The sequence below is a fragment of the Patagioenas fasciata genome, chromosome 1 (assembly GCF_037038585.1).
Source record: "Patagioenas fasciata isolate bPatFas1 chromosome 1, bPatFas1.hap1, whole genome shotgun sequence".
NCBI classification, from domain to species: Eukaryota; Metazoa; Chordata; class Aves; order Columbiformes; family Columbidae; genus Patagioenas; species Patagioenas fasciata.
Window position 1 is genome coordinate 101,349,790 of NC_092520.1, and position 23,478 is coordinate 101,373,267.

The 23,478-nt window shown below is 34.3% G+C and overlaps 1 protein-coding gene across 2 annotated transcripts in view; it reads left to right on the forward strand.

The window, feature by feature from the left end:
• CFAP47 (cilia and flagella associated protein 47) overlaps positions 1-23,478 on the forward strand; it is a 298,916-nt gene that overhangs the window by 256,546 nt on the left and 18,892 nt on the right. Inside the window, exons 58-62 of one of the 2 annotated variants that reach the window (XM_065848704.2) lie at positions 2,586-2,745; positions 3,459-3,556; positions 6,747-6,905; positions 21,692-21,863; positions 23,243-23,404. In XM_065848704.2, coding sequence (XP_065704776.1) covers positions 2,586-2,745; positions 3,459-3,556; positions 6,747-6,905; positions 21,692-21,863; positions 23,243-23,404 — 751 coding nt within the window. The remainder of the gene's footprint in view (positions 1-2,585; positions 2,746-3,458; positions 3,557-6,746; positions 6,906-21,691; positions 21,864-23,242; positions 23,405-23,478) is intronic. The other variant, XM_071812057.1, reaches the window with a different exon arrangement.

A 23,478-nucleotide genomic window follows, 5' to 3' on the forward strand; every position in this document is an offset into this window, starting at 1 on the left:
AACTAGGTATTATATTTGTTGTATGTTAGAAGAGTTGCAAATGAAACTTAGGGATGTGCCATAATGGTGTTACAAGGTGCTTACATACTGTTGTTGATTACACTATTTTGGTATGCATGTATTTAGATTCAAGACAAAATAATTTCAAATATATATAATGAAGAATAGACTTCTAATATAAGGATAGCACAGGCCTCTGTGTTAACTACACCAGAGTAGGCCCAAAGTGGGCAAATCATGGCAGAGAGCTGCCTCTTCTCCCACAGAGGGAGAATAGTGCATCAGTGCTATAGCTGACTTCTGTTCCAGAGGGATGGATCCCAGTTCAGATGTTTTCAGAACTATGACAACAATGTCTGTGGTCAGCTTAGTTATTTCAGATACTGGTTTAAAAAATTAGTTGTTAATTTTTAAAGGTTTTCAAAAAACCCTCTGAACACTTTATTGCCAACAAAGTGGGTAAATATATGTTGCATATCGTTAAAATCTTGGGTGTGTATGTATGTATCTTGATAGATAATGCATCAGATAGGGAGGATAAGATCTAAAGAAAAACCTTAAATCTTTATTAAAAGAAAGAAAGAAGAAATAGAGTTTATTTTTTCACCTAGGTATTAACACTTTTAATGGATTTTTAATTAGGATATTTTCAAGCTATTTCAAGATACAAGACTGGGCAAGTAATTATGTCACAGAAAAAATTACTCGTGCCGTGATGGACTTCTACAAATACACAAATAATAAGCAATTAGGAGTGCAAAGCAGTTGTTTGATTTCCATAACTACTACATAATAAACTTCTTATATATAGAAATCCAGATATAGTTAGATAAGAATTCCCTACTGTTTGTAGGATCCATAATAATGTGAGGCAGTGGTCTATATTTGAGGTCTTAAGGCATTGCTGCTGAAAAAGGCAGAAATCCTGCAGACAGAGTGGTTTGTCTTTAAATAGTCCCAACTTTCCTAATTTAAGATTGACTTTCCAATCTTAACTTGGTTAGCTCATTTTAATTTAAGTGTGTTTCTAGCTAAAAGCTTTACAGCTACAAAATCACATTGACTTCGGTGGGGTTACATGATATACGAAGTACCTACATAACACAGTACAAGATAATTCTTTATAAAGGTAATCAGTCTGGACAGGGCAATTTGTTTATTTAAATATGCTGCTAATAAACGCAAGCTACTCTTTATTCAAGGTTGCTGTTTCTGCTGAAGGAGCAAATGATAGCAACAACAGATTGTGAGGGACCAACAGAAGCTGCAATGGCCAGTAGACTTTATATTATGATTAAGTGCTAGCAGAAGATTGACACAGATGAGGAATCTTGGCTTTTGTTCTGTGTTTTGGAGACCTGTCTTTCAAACCCTTGTCTCCCACCCTGCTGTGACTTACATGACCTGTTTGGCTTCTGACCATTCCTGTATGTCATCACTTTATTCCCTCTCCCTACACATCCACCTTCATTCCCAAACTTCCACACATCCACCTCTTTTTTTATTTTATTTTCTCTTTCTGGAGACTGCATTACAGCTACAGCTCTCACCATTAAGGTCTTCACCCCCAAGCCACTTAGGCTGTAGGAAGGTGAACATTTGGAGCACAAGAGAAACTTTCCCTGCTGACATGTTTTGAGCACACAGCAGCCTGTGTTTATCAGAAGTAACCACAGCGACAGTGCTGCTTGTCCCATGCATACCAACTTGAGCAGATTGAGTCATTCTCAGGGATCGATACTCAGAAGCCTGTATTGGCATGTGTGCATTGTAGCAGGCATGAAAAACTATCAGAAAAATGGATTGAACGCTTAACGTAGAAGAAGTGACAACTAAGAGATATTCTGCAAATAAAATTAAAGCTGAAACCCTAACCCTGCGATGTCAGTTCCATCAAATTTCAAGAATGATTTTCAAAGAAAGGAGCTTGATAGTGAAAAGACTGTATGACTTACTTGTTCTACGTTGTGTAATTTTTTCTATAACTTTATTTCTGAAGTAGCTGGAACATGGCCTGAGGTAGATGTTCTGACACTTGGCAGACTGGCAAGTCATTGGAAAAAGGCCCTTAAAAATGCAATGTATCAGACCACCTTCATTATACACAGCATAGGGTGGGGTTTATTGTTGTTGCAAAATCAATTAGATGAATAATTGCACAATAAAGACATGGCTTGTATAATAATAATGTGGATTATTTCAAATGTATTTCAACTATGTCTTGAACATGAACAATTGCTTTCAGACTGATCTTTTTTATGCAGTGTTACTCTAGAAAATCATGGGATTGACTTACATATGTTAGACATGATATTTGAATATTAAATGTGGGATCTTTATGTGAAATCCGCTATTCAGGACATCGAATCACAAAGTACCTTATTACAGGAAGACAGACCACAAATGTTACTGTAAGATGAGATTTGGCTGTAGTAAGAGCAGGGTAAAATGAGATTTATTATCACAGGGAGAACAGTATACTACGGTAAAATGTAAAATAGTGTATTAAACAGAAAAAAAAATGAGTAAAAAGATATAAACAATTTTCAAAACTTTCAAAATACTATATCTTTTCTATCTTACAGGAATCCGATTAGCTCCGAAAGAAAAACTGGACATTCCATTGTTATTTATGCCGAATACAATGAAAATGTATGAGGCTGTGGTGGTAATTCATGTAATGAGGGAAAATGGTGAAAACTGGCCTTATGAGAATTCTGCTGAATTAAATAAAGACTTAAAGAGGTAATTTATTCTAATAGGAAAAGAGAAAGTGGTTGAGGATACTCATTCCTATCATCATTTTCCCCTTCAGCTATTTGTGTGTAGCTCCCAAGGGCAACCAAGTGTTTGAGTTTGAGGGCAATAAGTGTGCAACATAGACTTTCAATGTACCCTGCAAAGTATGCAGATTTAGAGTAAGACTTTTATGTGTTTCAATAGTTATCTAACTTTAAATTAAAAAAACTGTGAAGTACTAGCTGCCAGTGCATTTATTGAGCAAATGACAGCCCTTAGATGCTTCTAATTTTTCAGTATATTTGGGCTAATAATGATTCTCTTGTGGATATGTTTATGTAATTATGCATTAACTACATTAACATTAATTAAGAGTTGGACTCAATGATCCTTGTGGGTCCCTTCCAACTCAGGACATTCTATAATTCTATGAACTGCATAAACTTTGTTTCAATGTAGACATGACATAAGAGAGAGTAAATCAAGCCAAATTTTCTCATATCCCAACAGAATAATATTCTAAGACAATAAACTAAATGGATGTAAATTATTGCTGTTCTGATTTGGTTGAATTTTATTTCATATTTTTCTTAGAGATGTTAAACATTACAGTGTACAATAAAATGGAATCTCAATTCTCTAAAAACTCTGAAGTCTAGATTACGTTGGAAAAAAATTCTCAACAGTCTCATAGTGATACTCTTCACTTATTTTCCAAGCAGTGTTACTCTAGCCGAGAATGGGCAAATTCAGGGAATACTCTGGATTTATCCAGTTCATGGAATATCGGAAGTACCACAGCAGAAATTAGTTCCAGGTAGGTAACAATTGAAAAAAACATCAAACAATAAATTTAAGAAAATTAAATAGTCATTTGTGTTCTCTACTGCTTGATCATGATAATTTCCAGTAGCACTTCGCTACATGTTAAAAAATCACAAATAGAGTATCTCTTTCCCCAGCCTATAAAGCAAACCTAGATCTTTTATTTTGTTGCAGATAAAAAGAGCCAGAAGTGGTCTTGCAAATCTCAGGGCTCATGCCCTTAACTGTCCCAGTTAATGCCCAGTTAGGAACTGAAGCTAAATCAAATGAAAGACTGACACAAGGGTAGATTTCTGCTTGCATATCCAGAACACCCTTCTGTAGAGCTTGCAGGGTACAAAACATTGGAGTAGATGTCCACTGTTTCTCTCAGCCTTGAATTTCATTTCTTAATCAAAACCAGAATATAGAGTGAATAGCAGTGACTTTTCTACTTGCTCCTGAGGATTAAACTTGCAGTAAAAGATGACTTACATTTGTAGGGTTTTTGTTGTTGCTTAATTTGGGGATACTAAATGTTTATAGATTTGATGCACCTATTTTTTAAAGGTGTAGTACAATCCCAGAATTGTGAAACAGAAATTATGAACAGACTTTTAAATCTATAACATTGATGAAACTACAGCTTAAGGTGCAGATGAGGGACAGTTTTACACCAAATTGTCTTTTCATCTTGTCTTTTCATGAGTGAATAAAATACCTTTCTACACTAAATAGATTAAGGTGCAGGAATAACTTCTGAAAAACTGTAGAAATAGATATTTTTACTGTCATGAATTTAACTTGCTTAAAGACCATTTACTTGCAGACAAATGCCAATGGTGTGGTATTAATTAGAGCTTTCATCTCTTTAATTTCTACTTTAATACCTTAACAAATGAAGCAGAATATTATGATACAATCAACTGTTATCCAGTATTATGGTTTTAATGAGCCTCATTAACATTAAAACTGTGTATTTTGATGTGAATGTTTGTTGTGTTATTTAAAGATGTTACGTAATTCATTGGCAGACTTTGAGATATTTGTCCATTTATTTGGCTATTGTTTTCATTAGGTATAGAAGTTATTAATTAAAGTTGTTAGCCTTCATAAGTTGCTTAAGTGATATTGCTTCTGTATATGATCAGAAATTGAAGTAATATCAAATCTTAAGTAATTTTGAATTCCTAAATGCTTCTTTAAAACAGCAAAACTAAACTGCTGAATATTTATAGCTGAATGTATTATATACTAGTTTGTGTTCAGTAAATGTCTGCAATGCATGCAGGGAACATTGCATTCATTTTGAATACATCTCTTTTTGGCCATCACAGTGTTATGTTGGGCTATTTTTCTTTTTAAGGAAGTACTAGAACTTCCATTGAAAATTACCTGGATAATTAAATACTTGTTTTTAAGTGTGTTTATGAAATAGACTCCATTCCTGCCTCGATTCTGAAAGCCTACAGTTTTCACTTATAAACTGACTTTTGAAAAATCCCTTTTGTAAGATATTAATCCAAAGCAGGTAATTTACAAGAAACCTATTTTATTTTTAAATCATTGTTTTTAATAATGATTGAAATAGTATTGTAATTTCTTTTAATGCAGACATTTCTTAAAATTGCCTGGAGGCTACAAGATGTTATGTCAAAACCCAAAGCTGCTTTGCTAATAGATTAGGCAGTTCATCTTTTGTGTCGTTCTTATTTGCATCTTAATATACTTCAACTTCTAGAAGTCACTTGGCTTAGTATCTCATGAGACCAATTAAAACTATCAGTGGTCACAATCCATGTAGTACATGTTAAGTAATTACAACTTGGCTATATTATAAAATTGATTACAAATGGACAATCATCCATATTTTTTTTAAATTTCTTGTCAAGTGTACAATAATTTAGGTTGGACGGGACCACTGGAGGTCATATAGTCCAACCCCCTGATCAAAGCCAGGTCTAATTAGGTCAGGTTGCTCAGGGAATTGTCCAGTCAAATTCCACAGGTATCTGATTTTTATACATAAATATTACTTAGCCATTTAGGAAAAAGAAAAGGTAGAATAATTTCTGGTAGTAAGTTGAGCTGCAGAGTGGAAAATTACATGGACACAACATGTGCACACAGTAAACTGAAATACTTGGTAAATTTAAAGAAAGGAAATTGCTTGAACTATATGTGCAGTTGTCTATTTTCCAAAATAATGATAATGATTTAAGCTTCAGAACTGAAAGCTGAAGTTACATAAACATAGCATAGAAGTAAGAGTTTAATTTCTGAGTTTTTTTTAAACACTTTACATAATTACCAAGATATAGTTCTAAATTATTTATAATTAAATCTTGATGTTAAGTTCAGAGTTAATTTTTAAAAAATCATTGGATATAATTCTGATAAAAATAATATTTACACCTTGAAACTGAGAAGTCTGTAATCAGCTCTTCTTTTTCATGTTGATTTCTGTAACTCTAAAAAATTCTAAGTCTTTTCTTTGGGAAAACATTTTCCTTTCAGTTCTTGCATTTAATTTTCTCCTCTTTCCGCACCAATAATTATTGAAAGAACCATAAACAAGAACTATTGAAGTAAGCTTTTTAGAATCAAGTGTATAAGCTAAAACCCAACTACCTTGTAATGAAAAGAGACATCTTTTAGAAGCAGTAAATTAAAATCACTTACGGAATCAAAAAAAAGCTCTGTCATGCTTCAGAGAGAAACTTGTGTGAGAATGCTTTTTATTCTGGCATAGTTCTGTAAAAGCTGAAGTTTTAACAACAGTATTCTTAAACTAAGAAGTCAAAGTGTAACATAATATTACTTCATTTAATTTTTAAACTCTTTTATTTCTTTGTTTTGATTTTAGTCTTCCTTTGTCATTGTCATCTCTCAAACTATGCTGTAATTTCTGTTTGCAAATGAAGTAAAATGAAGATACATTTCATTATTACAAAAGACAGAGAAATTTGCAAGTGCTGTTGTGAACTAACTGTAGAAAGAGATTTTCATTTCCTTAGAAGTGTTTTCTACTACTTCGCCTCAACAGAACAACAGAAACTCTGGGTTAGGAGAAAGCTTTTAATTGTCTTCGTCCTTATTGGATTTATGTCATTCTCTAAACACATTTAACTTCTACATTTAATTGTTTTGTTAAAATTGAGATGCTGTTGCTTTACAAATAATGGGTTTTTGCCTTTGTGTAGCTGTGTTACGCTGTCGAGCCAGACAGAGAGTGGAAAGAAGAGTAGAAGTGCAGCTGGCTGGTGTAGCCGCTGGTGCAACTGCTGTGCCTGCCATGCAAAATTCTGCCATGCTCAATACGAGTAAGCCAGCCAACATCCGAGAAGTTCAAGTCACCAATGGTAAGAATAAATAGCTTGGATATCATGCTATTTTAGGAACATCGCAAATAAGTGCGTGCTTCAATAAATGTAGCTCTACTGTGACAACACATGAGGTTTAGACAAATCCTTCTCTCAGTTCATACTTCTATCCTGTTGCAAATAAAAATGTGACTTTCATAGAACAGTGTGGCTGCAGTTATAGGCACCTTTTAACCCAAACTTTTATTTTTCTGTCTGTCTTAGGTATGAGGCTTGCAAGCATAGCCTCTCTCCTTTAAAAGAGAATAGCCTCCACAAAGTCTAAAGTTAGCAAAAATATGTCTGTGTAAGCACTGCAGGGAAATATTTATCTGCAGGTTGTCCCTATTTGTGAGGTACATTCCCACCAGCAGGCCAATATCTGCAGCAAAATGGATTAAAGAAGGAGACCTTGTTCGAAAGAAGCAATAAAGCTTTGTAAAATGATAGCTTTCACTTACTGTTAATCAGCAGAGGACACAGTGAAAATCACTTTCTTCAGAGACACACCAGCTTTTCATATTATATCTCTCTGAAACAGAATGGTACAACATATAAGTAGTAAGAAAAGAATGCTTGTTACTGCTGTATGCCTGATATTTCTGTTAATGACGTATGTTGAGAGTCATACCTGCTACAACAAATTATGCATTGTTCCATTTTACCTGTATCAATTATTGCAGCTTTGAGACATAACCTATGATACATTTCTTTTTGTGTTCAAAGTCATCCTACTTTCTAAGAAAAGTGTTATATAAAAACTATAATACATGGCATGAGACATCCTAGTGAGTGTTTAACATAGCTGTAAATAAAAGGAAGGGATTTCACTCATACTCCAACTTTGACAGGAGTGTAATGCATTGTGTGGTGGTAAAAGATGAGTCTACAAAAGTTGCTATGTTTGCAGTCTATTAGGCAATCAGTTTGAGAAGTGGGAGCACTTGGCTTTTGTGTCTCACTTATGGTGTTTAGACTCTGGCCTAGTAGAGCCTTTGCAGAAATACTGTGTTACAGAAATTCTTATGCCAAAGAACTATGAAAAACTGAAAAGCTGCCAAATGTAAATCAAAATGCATTGCATCCTTCCTGTAAGAATTATTTTCATGCAAATATGCCTTCACCATCTACACTGACTACCAGCAATCACTGCTCAGATCTTTAAACAGATTTTTTTATTTAAGGGTTGTAAAGCAGGAGGGGATCAAGTTGAACTGTTAACATGAGTTTGCAGAGCATATACTTACTTATCAATATTTGTAATTACTTAGTTAAACTTTATATTTGCTCTTATTGTGATGTCAAATATAACTTATTATCTGGGCAGATTATTGTTTTATATTCCCATATTACGACGCAATAGCGTTCAGTCTAGTAAAATAAAAACATGAAGTTCTCAATGTACATTCTTGCCTCTTTGGAGAACTGTAAATATTATTTTATAACTTTATCCAGCCTTGTGAAGACTGGCATGTATCAAAATACATGATACTTGTTTGTTTGTTTGGTTTTTTACTATAGAGTACCAGGCTTAGCTCTTTATTGGCTTTTCACATATGAGTAGGCTACCTTAAACACACCTGAGCTATTTCCCTCCAACATGGTGGCATCTGAATTGGCAAAAATAACATGCATTGACCAAGCTGAGGCAGCATTTTGAAAGATGTGTAGTTCTTGTTTTATTCATAGGAGTAGTATCTCATATTTATTAACACTGGCTTCTGCACATACTGCAAGACATTTGTGGAGAATGAAGAACTTGGCACGGTAAGTCTCTTTGAGTGTGACGGGTGACCTGGAGCAGACAGAGACACGAGCTCAATATGAGTTTAGGATCAATGTCTTTTATTTAATGGCACATTGAATATCAATGTCCTCCTATGTACGTTTTAACAACACATATATACTCTTTACTTAGTGGTCATGCGACAAAGCACAGGCTATGACTGGTTACTCTCTGCAGTCACGCGTCCCCCCACTATGGTGATTAGCTGCAGGACACTGTCCACGAGCTGTTCACGCGCAGTGACGACAGCGCCCCTCCTGCGTCCAGCTTCTGTTTACTTAAGCGATTTCCGTTCCGTCTTTGATGTCTTTAGATAACCTTCCGTGTAGACCCTGGCCTACACTTCAGTTATACCAAGCTCTGGCTTATTCATAGCATACAGTTTAGGTCCTCTTTCTTCCAAAAAACTCTCCACAGACATTGATTTGGGACAGTGCATCTTTTCAAGCAAGGAGTCTGGTAATGAAATGCTTTACATCACAGCTATTAAGATCATTTATAACTCTGGTGCTTTTCATGGTTTTCAATGACATAATAATGTCATTATTGCTAGATGAATTTGATACCTCATAAGAATAGAATTTAGTGGTACTATCTCAGCTTTCTGCAGTCTACTGGTAATGACATAAATAAAAGTGTAAACCTCTAAGATGACTGCTTAGGAAGTTGTTTTTTATTTTTACTTTTTGGAAAGTGCGATTTATCAGAGTGTAAGTTTGATGTGTAGTAAACTGTATCTACATCCAAAGATAAATGATGAAAATTATGGGCAGATCTGATTTAAACAGCTACTGCTGTGCTTCAGTATTTAAATTATTTGAACAAGTGTAACATCTTGAGAAGTGAAAAATCTTCAAGCACACCTTTTCTGTTAAAAGAATTCAATTCCATCCAATCCAGAAGATATCATTTGAAACAGAAAATTATTGTAATTTCTTAAGAAATAAGGGACAATCTAAATACTGTCTAGCTAAAATACCAAAGTTTGTTTTTCAGAAGTCAGCAAAGTTCCAGAGATCAAATAATTAAAGGTTAATGTCTTAGACTTAGTAATTATGCTATAAGTTAGGAATATAATCTTTAATTGTTTTAAATGTATATTCCTAACTTCTATGTATTTTTCATCTGTTTTCGTACATATGGCTCTAAAGACATTTTTTTTGTAAACCAAATTTAAGACCCAAGATGAATCCAAACAAGTGTTATTTTTTGTTCTAAATAGCCCCAACATTTTTAGTTTATTTTTAATTTTCAATGGGAAATACAAACGTTTAATTTTCCGTGGTCTTCTAACGAAAACATTGTTCACAGAATATCAGTTATACATATTTTGACTGAAATTCATAAATTTCTAAACAACCAGATTTGACCCTGTTGAGACCATGTGTAGCGTACAGCCAGACTATCTTTTAGTTGAGGAACACACTAATCAGTCCTGTTCTGGATCTGTGTTTGTAATGATCCCTCGTATCTCATCCCTTCAGATGGCTTCAGTTTATCACATAAAGCAACCATAAAGCTGTTTATAATTTACTTCCCTAATCTTTATTCATTCATAGCTCTTCTCACAGCCCAAAGGCTGCTCTTAGTTCCTTGCTCCCGGGTTCTTATTTTTGGGAAGGCTTCATGGCAATTGATTTTTGGGGGAAATGTGCTGTCCAACTTCTGTAGGGTAGCACAGGTATGATTTTTTTTTTCTAATGCTATTTGCAAGTTGCACAGCTATGCTGACTTCTGACTAAACAAATGTACAGTTCAGTTGCACCTAGTGCTTGAAGAACATCTTTCCAGATATGCTAATCCATAATGTACATGGGCATCCATTATGCACCTTGACATACATCATGTAAAGTCTATCTGTACCCTTTGTTTAACCATTTACAAAGCTAACAAATGTATCTGTTCTATACAATTTTATAGTAATTATCTAACATGCAAAACTTCACAACACTCATCAGAATATACAGAAAACCTCTATTTTCTTTATTTTCATTAAAGAACCTCTTTGAAACAGAGGAAGAATAATAACACGTCCAAACAATTGTTAAAAGCTACCACCACCACCATCCCCCCTCCCTGTCCCAGTCCCCCCCCCCGGAAGGTTTTGTGTTACCCAATGGTATGGATTTCACTAAATGGCAATTTGATGTGACAGCCCTAGATCAGGAAGCTCATCTTTAAGAAATAAGTTCAATAAAACTGGGTATGACCAAAGAAATCTTATCAACATAAGAAAGAAAAATGCTAGCATAGGTGGCGACAAAATATTCATACAGACTTCTCTCTCATCCAGAGATTTTAATTTCATTTCTAATAAAGTGTAGCAGGTTAATATTGAAAGCAATACGAAGAGGATAATAATGATGAGGTTGGACCTGTATTTACCGAAGCCATGTCTCTGTTTTCAGAATAATTGTGGCATTATTTTTAAATGGTATTTGAGGATGAGAGAATTATAGCTAAATATATATATATATATATATACACACACATATATATATATATGAGATTTTAAAGTGATTTTTTCTTTTACTCTGTGAGAAGTAGAAGAAAGAGCAACAAAGTGCTTGTTTTGGATTAACAATCCATGAAAGTTATGAGCAATGGCAACATGAAAGTGTTGACATGGGGGTGAACCCCCTACTGGGCTATGAATTACTACCTTTTTGTTAAAGGTGCCAACTCCTGCAGGAAAATGGGGAACTAGTAGAAGTCAAAGAATTGGGTATCAGAGTAGAAATGGAAGCCTAGATAGATCATTTTGTCAGCTACATAATTTTCATTAACATCTCCCTGTTTCTTTATTTATAACTGAACCATGGGAGAGGTTTGATGCATTGTTTGTTTTCTTTATTGAACTGCATTATGCACATGAATTTCAATGAAGAACTTCAAATAGGACTTTATTTACTTGTTGTTGATATACAAGGTTAGCACTTGGTCCATTAAAAAAAAAGCAACAATTGAGCATATTTTTTTCTCTCACAAGTAACCCCTCCTATTCCCATTTCTCAATATAACTAGAACAATAATGACAAATGCTTAAAAAAAGCTTGTAAATTGTGAGCAAACATGGTTTGTAACTGCTTATATTTCTGCTTACAGGATGGTCACTCATTTCTGTTTCCTTATCATTTTATAAAGTGTTGAAATCTGTATGCCTTGAGAATGAGGGTCAACTTCATGTAAATTAAAATTACATTCCAATACCTATGCAAAATCATGCTCAGTTAAAATGTTTAACACTTACAGGGAACCAGATCAATTATGAACTAATCTGAAGTTATTTATGTTTCACAAAAGTAGAAGAAACAAAAAAACCTGAAAAAAAACCAGACAAAAACCCAACAACCTAATAAAAACCCAGAAATTATTCCATTCTTATTGGTGTTACTTTTTGGTATGATGTACATCCAGGAAAAATGAGAAATCAAAAAGAACTAATTTGGCAGCCCAACACAATATATTTCTGAAACAAGAATACACGAGTAGATAGCTCTTAAAAATGTCTTTTGAGGTAGCAGCTGAGGGAACCCTAGGCAATAAAATTTGCTGCAAGAGTCTATGCGTTACTTTAATAGTTAAATGGTGGTGATTGCCAAAGTTCCATTTCTCCCATTTCTTCTTCACAGAATTTCCTGTAAATTCTTTGGCTGGGTGAAGAAGTATTGCTTCCACAGCAACAGCACCACTACACCTTTGTTTTGTAAAGATATTTTGGGAGAGCTGCTTGTAAGTCAAAACCCTACTCAGCACAGCTCTCCAGGATCTTAGTTATGTTTCTGCAGCATTTTGGCACCTCACAACGAACCACCTGCATTAATTTCCACAATTTCTTTGGCATAGCTGATCAAAGCCCTTAGGATGCAATCTTTGTAGGTTTTCCAGAACAGTGAGCCAGTGCTCTACCTGTCTGTCTCAGCTGTGTTTGCATGCTTGTCATCACAAAAAAGCAAGCAGAGGGTTTATACACCTACATTTGCCTCAGACAATGTATTTGACAGTCACTGTAGTAACAAACACATGCACACGTACAGCAAGTCTATCTGAAATATTTTTCTGTTTCCAGGTTATTACATCCGATTGTCATTTTTATGCTAAAATTATTCGTCCTCGTTTTCTTCTGTCTCTGGAGATGCACTGTGCAAGTATTGTTCTTGTTAGAGAAAATGAACATAGCTGCTCTAGATCTCCCTCTTCTCTCCCACATTGCATGTTTCCTATATGAACATGAAGCAAAAACTACAAAACAAAACTTCTCTACTTGTTATGGAGAAAGTATACAACTTTACGTTTTTGTGAAGAAGTACGTTGGGTCTGTGGTTTTGACAGGTTGACAATAATTCGATCTGAAGCTTTGAAGATAAAGGTAGAAATTGAAATTATAAGTAAAGAAACTAGAGTTTATATAGAATCACCACAGAACATTGAATTAAATTGTAACCTTGAGCAATTACTCTTTCTTCAAGACACCTGAGGAAGACAGTGAAACCTCAGAAATTTGCTACACAAACCTTTTGTTAGTTCTGAAACTGGATTTGTATCCAAAAAATAACAAAAGTGGATACCTCCCATGAGATTACAGCTGTCTTAGAGGAATTTACAGTCGCCTGTGCTATAGATGTTCAACCTCATGTATAACTGAATGCAATTAATTGGATAAGAAAAAGGAGCCAAATGAATGTGAACTTAGTGATTAGGTCCTGTGTTCTAATCTCTGTGGCAAAGTCTGTTTTGTATATTAGTTAAATGATAAAAAGATTCATCCTTTTGTACTAGACCACAGTACACTGTAAAACTAAGACATGCTTATAGATGTTAGTGACAGTAATAGAAACAATTTAGCTGCATCAATACAGAGTTCTGTGTGCATAAATTTACATTTTTATTAATTTTCAATAAAAATTAATATGTGATCATAAAATCAACAGTTATATCATAGCACAAATATTAGAATTGAAATTATATCTGGAAGCATAAACAACTTAAGCTATTTTGATGTGATATAAGGCACAGATTGTTTCTATTTCATTTTTAAGTAGACCTTTATGTGAACAGGTGAGGAATACTTGCTAGGAAATGTTGTTTGTTGTTTTTTTTTTTTTTCTATAGCCTCTTACAAGTTAGAAAGAAATAGGAGAATCACTCCATATGAGATTGCAATTTTATGTTACCCATTTTTACCTGTGTGTATGTTTGTTGTGTAGTATGTTTTTTTTTAATTTACAGAGCTACTTTGAGTATGTGTGGTCATGTTTTCAAAGCACAAAAATCTGGTTTTGTATGGGAAAATATTCAGGCTGTTCTTTAGTCTATAGTTACACATGCTTACTTGCCTAGTGATTTAGATTAAGATACTGGGAAATTGCATAACCTAGGTTGACATCTTCGTCATCCAAACTTCTAAAAAATGCACCTATTAAAAAAAAAAAAAAAAACCAAAACCAAACCAAAACAAAACAAAGCAAAAACCTCACAACCCACAACAACAACAAAAGAACAAAACAAACAAACAACAAACCTGCAAATAAACAAAAGCAACAACAACCAAAACAACCAAAACCCAAACCCAGAACAGACGGAGTTCCTGTTCCATAAGTCCCCATTTCATATGAGGACCATGAATCAATGGATATATTGCAACTCACAACAGCTAGCATACATCCTTCTCATGTCCTCAAGAAACAATACCCAAAACCTTACAATACACACATTCCCATGCCGCATCTCTCTTACTGACATCCCCCACAAAAAGATGAAGTTTTCATTGTATTCAACAGGCAACCAGATTCTGATCTGTCTGGACTGATTATGTTTAGAGAAGATATTGGATCATTATTAAGTAAGGTAATGTGTTTGTCTGAAATGCCTGCTAATTAAGTAAGTTAAAACATTTTAAAGCACACTATTATTAATCTTCTAAAATAAACTTGCATTCTAATTGCAAGTGAGGAGTAGCTTAACAGGTCAGACTGAAAGGTCTTTTCACTTTCTGGAAGTGCTACATTGCCTGGCAAACTCAATAGATGTAAAAGTGCAACAAAAAGCTCGTTGGTGCATATGTGCTGTGTTATTTCAAGCATTGTCAGTTTCAGAGTTTTCAAATTAAGAAGTCTCGGATTGGTTTGTGTCAGCTCTACAGAATTTCAAAGGGCAAATAAATTCTACTGGATATAGGAATATTTTAAACAGCAGTATATTATGCTTCATTGTAAAACTGAAACTGTCCTTGCTAAGTAAGAACTGCATCTCAGTGAAGTTTAATACATTCAGATTTTTAGCAGCAATCAGCCAAGTTGTTCCTTCTCACTCAAAATTGTTTGAAGGATGATCAGAAAAAATCTATTTTTATAAAAGCAAAATGGTTCTAATTTTGCACCCAAATTACAAGACAGAATTTGAAAGTAGTCAGAAAGCACTTATTTTTGTTCAGAACAAGTATTTTAAACTTATTTATTGTATTGCCATAAGTTCAGGAAAGCCACCATACATTGTATGGACACACAGCTGATATACGAAGTGATACTTAGATATCACAATATTTTAAGATTGTATTCCTGGACATAAAGTATTTATAAGTAACTATGCAAAAGCTTCAACAAAGTAAAAATCATATTTATATTTTGCATGTAATGCTGAGAAGAAACTGTGAAGGAACTGAAATAGCTAGTGATTGGCTAAATCTATATGTTGTTCTCATTTTTAAGGTCACATTCACACAGCAGTAAAACGATATTTTAACTGGAAAGTGATGAAGTTCCATGAATGGAAACTTTATGTTCCAAAATATGGAAAACGGCGTTTTCTGTCTCAGAGAGGTATACATGCCACAGTACATGTTGGCAGTGTTGGAAGAAAAGGAGTAAGAAAGATTTCTAAAGCAAGTGCTTTAAACAAATTTTGAAAAGAAAAAGTGACTAAATATATAGAACATAATACAAAAAACTAGAAAATTCTTTGAACACAAGAATGTGATAAAGGAATTAGAGTAAAATCACTGGTATCCTCTTAAGCACCTACAGGAAATGGGTAATTAGAGTAATTGATGCATTGTCAAAAAAAGCCAAACCAAAACAAGAAAACATGCCCTGTGAGTTACGTGTTTCCAGTAAACCACCAAACAATAAACAAAAAAGCTAAAAACTAGGATACTTCTGAGGGTGAGAAGGCTGCTGGGAGGGAGGAAAGAATAGCTATAATGCTGACATATAAAAGGACGAGAGAAAAGAACCTTGCTATTGCTTCATGATTTGCGGGTTGTCTGGTGGCCTGTCTGCAAACACACTGGCCCTCCAAAGGAATCTGAAGAAATTTGCTTGCATTAGAAGGTGTTCTTCCAAATGACAAGGATAATTTCTTTAAGTCATTAATGTAACTGCTTTAAGCACTGAAGTGCATACACATCTTCATCGTGAATGGAGCAGAAAAACCTGTGAATTATAAATAATATTGTTTTCAATTTAGCATTTCTGCTGGCCAATACAAATTGACTGGTTATGTTAAAAGACATCTTGAGTTGTTACTGATTTCAGGGGGCAACATTCAAAGTGAGGCAAATGAATCAGAATATCACAGAAAAAATAATGTCTGTGTGAATAAAGACTACATCATAACATATGTTCATGAAGAAGCTGTTTTGATGTTGCATGCACCCAGGTACAAATGTGATCTTTATTTGCTAGAATTTCTAGATAAATGAAGACAATGCTAATTAGAAAAGGACAATGTTGAAAAGGGAATACAATGTTTTTGAAAAAAATGCATTTTAATTCATTTATTTAAAGCCTTAATTTATAGATTAGTGTACAAATCTAAGTACAATGCCAGACCAAAGCAGGATAATGTGGGAGATCCTTTGGGCTGATGAAAATCCTTTTGCCTTTCCTGAGGGTTTTGTTTCAATTCACTATGGCAAGTAACATTAAAATAAAGACAGTGTTAAGAGGGAAGTATAAATAGACATAATAAAAAAGGAATTAGTCCAAAAAGAATTAAGAGAGAGAGAAAATATATGGAAACTAGCTGCAAGGAAGAATGCAGAAATGTATGTGGAACAGCAGATGCTAGATGCACGCCATGTATTTCATATAAATGGATTCAAAAACTTCCATTTTATTCACTAAATGGTGCACTGTCTGGAAGATACTATGAAAAAAGAAAAACAAAAAGAAAAGGGGGAGTAAAGTGCTTTCTATGACTTTCTTTACAGTAGAAATCTGCCTTAGCAGTATAAAACTGTTTTAAAGAACTGTTTTGAAAGAGAGAAATTAGCAAACAGAAAAATCAAATGTAAGAGAAAGTTCAGAAAAGAAATGTTGAAGTTGATTGCTAGAGGAATAGGCAGTGGGATGCAGGGTGAAAAAAAAAAAGGTGAGGCTAAGAGTGGAATTTTGCAGAGACTTGAAAATATGGATGAAAACTTTTATTGGATACAGAAAGAGAAATGAATTTGCAGGGAAGAGATATAAAGATTTATACACAGAACTACACTGAGGATTTCCTTGAATTGCATTCAGGAAAAATGAGTATATAATCAACAGAAAAAGACCACTTTATTATCCCTTTATTTCTTTTATTTGAGGTAATTTATTGTCTGGCATTTGATGAAGTGTATGATGTTATCTTTGTTAATATTTATAATGCTCTACATACAGCACTTTTGTAGTAGTATGAATAAATTTAGTGAAAGGCATATTCAACCACAACCAGGTTTTTTTGGGTTCTTGTGCAATTTGTTTACTCTGCTGCTATTATCCTGGATTTGTGACATTTTGCAGCAAGAAACAGATATTTCTCAGATAATATTCATTTCTTGCTGCCCAGATGATACTGTCTACTTAAATGTTAGGATGTTCTTGAACACCAAGCTTCCTGTTATTGTTTGCCTTTATTACTGTTATAATTCATTTTTTTGCTATTCACTTGAACATTTACTTGAAAACTGTACTAAAACAATCTACTGTACCGTAATATATGCTGTCTGCTGCTGCTTTTGCTGGTAAGGCATAACTGCATACTTAATGTTCATTAATTAATATTCCTCACAGTGTGTGTGAGGACTCCTGGAAGACGGTGGAAAAGCAGGAAAAGGACAAGTGTCAGATGAGAGCTGAATGGGGCTATGAAGCAAGCTATTTCACAAGGTCTGGAAGGTCAACGTTAGATGCCAGCTGTCTGGTAGAAATGAGTAGCTAAGGTCTGGTCCTGTAGTTTCTATTTTACCAGTTTGGGGACTATTAGATCAAGAGGGGAAGAATTCTTTGTTAGATGTCAGGACCACAATGGATGCTTGAAGAATTAGCACAATCAGAAAAAAAACCAAACAGTGAGACAGTGCAATATGTTTACATTCAGCAACGAACAAAACAATTTCTCTAGCTTTTGAAAAACATAAAGCTGCAAGTTTATGAATAGCTGGACTTTCATTCTGTGTTTGTATTCTGTGATTGTGCTGACTTCTTATTTAATAAGTGCAAGTAAGATTGCAACCTGCTGAATGGGAGGTGAGGAAGGCCAATTGAGTGAATTCGCTTGCAGCTGTTTTATTGCATCTTCCAAGGAAAAGCCTCTGTAGTAAGGACAGGCACTTTTGTGATATTTATCTCTTTCCATCACAGCTTTAATTTCCTCCTGTCTCATTGGGAATGGGAGACAGTGTGAAATGAAAGAGAGTCCCTTAGAAGTTCCTCTCCCTTGCCATTTGCATGTCACCACGTCTGATGCAGGTTAAGCATGATTTGCAAAGAGCTCGGATTCTTATTTTGTGAAGTTGTTAGTTGTATAGCATCTGTGAATTAGTAAATCCTAACAGTCACAAATATTCACATTTGCCCAATTTATATGGTCAGAGTGTAAAATCCTTGGAGTTTCCACACTACCACTCTTGTGAGTTAGAAAAATAGATTAAAAAATGGTCTATTTCCTTTCATCTTCTTAGAGGCTATTAAAAACAAACAAACAAATCCTCAACACTTTAATTTTATTGTTTTTTAAGAAGTATCCTTACTAGTACTTGAAAATAAATGACAGCCGAGTCATAGTACTGTGTAGCTCAAAAACTGCATTGGTTTTTAAACATAGCTGCTTCAGTAATTCTGCCTACACAAATCTTGCTTAAATAAATACTACCTTTTGGAAGACGTTGTTTACACAAATGAGAACACTTAAAGACTGAGATTAATTGCCTTTCAAAACAAAAATGTTTAATGTTTAAAAAATTTGCCTTGGAATAATTACCTCAAAACCATATTCTTCTTTCTTTTCTTTCTTACACAATGCATAATATTCTTCAGAAAATTTGAGAAATTAGTATTTTTTATAATTGGAATTTCTATTCCCTAGATGTAACAGGCTGTATATAAATAGTGTGTTTGTATCTTCCCAGTGCTTAGATCAATAAATATCTCTACGTTGCATCAGATGTAGTTTAAAATCTCCCTGCTGCTCTCTATTTACAGAACAGAGGTGGATAAATTGGGGTATACTTTATATTTGCATGTGTATTTTAGAATTTGCATTAGATATAATAATAATTTCACCTGCACTAAAATGGTGATAAAAAAAAAACACAACAAAAACAAAAAAAACCCCAACCAAACAACCAAACACAAACAAAAAACCAAACAAACCCGACCAACCAGCCAACCAACCAAAAAAAAAAAAAAAACCACCACCAACAAAAAACAAACCCTAAGGACTGAAAACATACAAAGACCTGGGCTAAAGGGTCAAGGCACATTTGAACAGCATGCTATATTGTATTTGGCATTACTTTAAAGAAAATATTAATCCTTTCCCCAGTATTTTATTTATTTCACTATTTTAATTGAAACTGGAAATTATAAGAGTCAAAAGAACTCTGAACATTTGACAATTTGCACAAATTTCTAACCATGATTCACAGCTTTTCCCCACCCCCACCCTGCCCCTAGCTTCTGCCAGTTTTTTTTAGGCAGCATGTGTATTATGGAATTGTCTAGAATAAAATATTAACATGTTCATAGAGGTTTACCATAGTAAGATAATATAGTAGTCTTCAGGGCAGCTGTGATGAAAATCTAATTACCTTTTTCTTTTTTGAACAGTTCTAAACTAGATTGGCAGTGTAGATCAAAACCAGCTAAGGGATCAGCTGAACAAGGCTTTCAAATACTGGCAACTATAAATGCATCAATTTTCTTTAAGCATTATAAATATTTAAATATTTTAACTAAATACTTAATATGAGCATAAAACAGGTTACAAAACACCCTGGAGCAGAAAAAATATAAATATTTAGTTGCTTCTGACTAAAAGGTACATATGTCAAACCAAACTCAAATGGTTTTGGATACTAAAAGCAGCATGCAATTCACAACATCTTCTTCCTAGCATCTGAACTATAAAATAAGCTTTTCCTGGGTAACGATGTGTGATATAACTGCTGAAAGAAACATCTGCTCAACAGTTGCAATTTTCTCACTGTGGAATGCTTCAAATGATGTCATCTTTTCTTACTCGTAATAAGTTAATTTTTATGTCTGAATCTTCATGTTTTGGCATTTGTCTAGCCTTGGGCTGTGTTGGAATCTGAATGTATCACATAGACATTATATTTTTCAAATAAAGAAATAACAAAGCATGGAGCTATGCAGGACGATCTTAGGAATTTTATAAACTCTAGGAAAAATGTTAATTTTTAATTTCATTATAACAAAGTATATTTATTGTAATAAAGTACATTTATAATAGATGGATTAATACACGGAAATCCTTTAAATTCGGTACTCAGAGTGTATGGTTTGCTTACATCTGTGTAACTCTTTGGTCTAGCATAAATTGTACAGATGTTTGTGTAAAGGATCTAATTTAAAGAGTCAGAAGTGTTTTAATATAAGCTGCTACATTTCTTAGCGTTATCTGTATGTTACAAAAATAACAGCAAAAAAGTTTAAGTTTCTAGTTAGCTAATGAAGTAAGAAGAAGGAATTTTTACATTTCAGAAAAGGAGAAAGGACTCCAAACATAGGAAGGTGTCTCCCTACTCACTTAAGTTTGGGCAGCATTACAGATTGTCAAGACCCAAAGTAAACTTTGTTCAACTATCTCCAGTGCTTGGTCTTTTTATATAAAGAAATATTTAGTCTCTATTTTAGAATTACAAGTCAGAAGGCCTTGGGAATTAACTCTGCAGCTGTCTGGCACTCTGTAATCAGCATGTATATACAGGGGTACATACACAGGAGTTCTGCACAGTATGTTGTACTAAGCTGTGCAAATTCCAAATGTGCCCTGAGGTACGTGGTCATAGTAAAGTGAAATCTCCTGTAGGATTCAGTGGTTGTGTTAAAAGACTTTTCATCCATAAAACGTGTAAAACTTTTCAGCAGATTAGCAGTTTAAGATTCTTTTCCTCATAGAAATGTTCCCTTCTGTACACAAGTTACTACTGTATACTGAGTATCACGGTTTTCTGTATAGCAGCTGGAGGAGACATTTGAATCAAGAAGCTCAGCTGCTTATTCTGTCATTACTACTTGGCCTTTCCATAGCTGCTACAGGGAATACATGAAGAGGCTGCTAGTGACATCTTCACTATTTTTCTATTTTCTGCTTCTCAGGCTTGCAGCCATCAATGGCACTGATGTCCTTAATGACTCTTTTTTTAAGATTGTCCCAATGGCATTACTCAAAAATAGTATTACCTTCTTACAACTTTCACTTGGCTGATAAACTAGAAATATCTCATCTTAATGCAGAAGTGGTAGCCAGAACAATATTGCTGTTATTGTTCACGATGCCTAAGTAAGTTTTCCAGCTTCCATTTTGTCAGAAAACATGTAGCCTGTCATGAAACTAGAAGAGTTTGCTATGCATTCAAGAGCAAATCATCTAGTTTTGGATAACTTCTAATTTTACTTACTTGTCATTTTTAGTAACAAAAATAATTGTAACTGCTAGCCAGCCAACTGTGTGACCTTAGAATGCATACAGACTGATCTTTTTCTCTTGTGTCATTTAGGTTCCCCCACAACTGTTGAATTTCTGTATGAATTGCAATATCAATCAAATGAAATTAAATCTCAGCTTGAATCTTTTGTTGGTTTGCATCTGGTTCAAAGAGAACAGGATACCGAATCTGGAAGTGAGACCCTGACTTTTAATATAGTGTTTGCACCTAACAAACCAATGAGGTAAGCTCCTATTCCTTCTTACCAACAAGACGTGCAATAAAATCCTGTCTGGTCAGGTGAGCACCTCCCTGCATTGTTTTCCTCATTATATTTTCACCTCTGATATCTATTACTCTAGACTCCACTCTATTCTATTCAATGCCTGTGAGACGGTTCTGTTCAGTTACTGCTTTAGTCTGCGTGTGCATTAATGTACTTCTAAACATTGGAGTATTGGAAGACCTCCACTGAAAATTAGTTGTTCTCAGAATTTGTGGAAACATACAGACAAGACAGTCTACCAGTCTTGAAATACTTTTCCTAGATGAGCATGTGTGCGTATTGTTTGGCTGAAAGAGATGTCTGAATTTGCAGTCTCTAGAAACAACAGTCCACAGGAAAATATTATCCTATTCTATAGCTGTGATGTTTTGACTTCCATTAGTACATCCCATCTCTTTGAAAAAAAAAGAACTGTAACAGGGATATTCTTTTGGAGAGACGGAAGTTGTGCCTTCTTTTGAAGGAGTCAAATGCGTATGAGGAGAAGGTTGGGAAGAAGCTTCAGTAAGATGCAGGCACAAGGTAAATTCAGAGGTTCAACATTACCGGGATGATTAGGGAGAAGTCACTGCTAAATAGCACGGGTTGCATGCAAAGAGAGTATTTTTATGATGTAGGAGAGCACTGAATTTGCAGTAGTCCATAAAGAGTAGTGTCATTGTGTCAGAAGGGAGATTAATTTAGAAAGCCTTTTTATTTCTGCTCTATATACTTTCAAAAAATATTATATTATATTTATTTATCTATTTATTAACCTGTACCTACTGGAGATCTATCAGGCTTAATGTAGAGGACTCAATGATTGCAATTAATTAGTTTCATTGTTATCAGAATCCACAAGAACAACTTTCTTCTTAGGTGGCCTGAGGATATCACAGTCTGGAATTTTTCTAAAGTATATAGACCTATGTCAGATCTATTTGATTCTAATATGAACTGCTAACATGATCTGGAATAAATTCTCCTCTAAAACCACAGTAAATAAAGACTAATGAGTAAAACAAACTGAGTTAAATTTGTCTAACTTCAACAGAGAGTAAGCAGAAGAAGAATCAAATCTTATGGCTGTGCCCATAATTTTGATTTCATATTATGCTCTTTCTTGTGCTTTTATGTAAATATCAAATGCTATTTAATTTACATTCCTCTCTAAAGGGCAACTGATGCATTATATGCCAAATAAAATTAAGGATGTATTCCAATTTAAAACCATCTGTATTTTTGTTTTACTATAGTATAGTTCTACACATTCAAAGCTTTTTTTGGACATTAATTTACTAAGTCTGTGTTTGATAATGGTGTTCTACATAATGAATGTTTTTATCTGAAATTTTAAGGAATGAAGCAACACTAGTAGTTCAGCGCACTACAGGAGGTGTTTGGAAGTTTCCAGTGCTGTTCATTGCTACGGAGCCAGAAGTGGATGATGTCATCAACATTGAAGCAGTTGGCCTGAATAAAGAATCTATAGTTGGCTTTAAGCTTACAAGCCAGACAAGGTAAAAATATTTATGATAAAGTATTAATGCAGTTTTCTGAGGCTAGAACTCACATGCAAACACATTGGATAGGA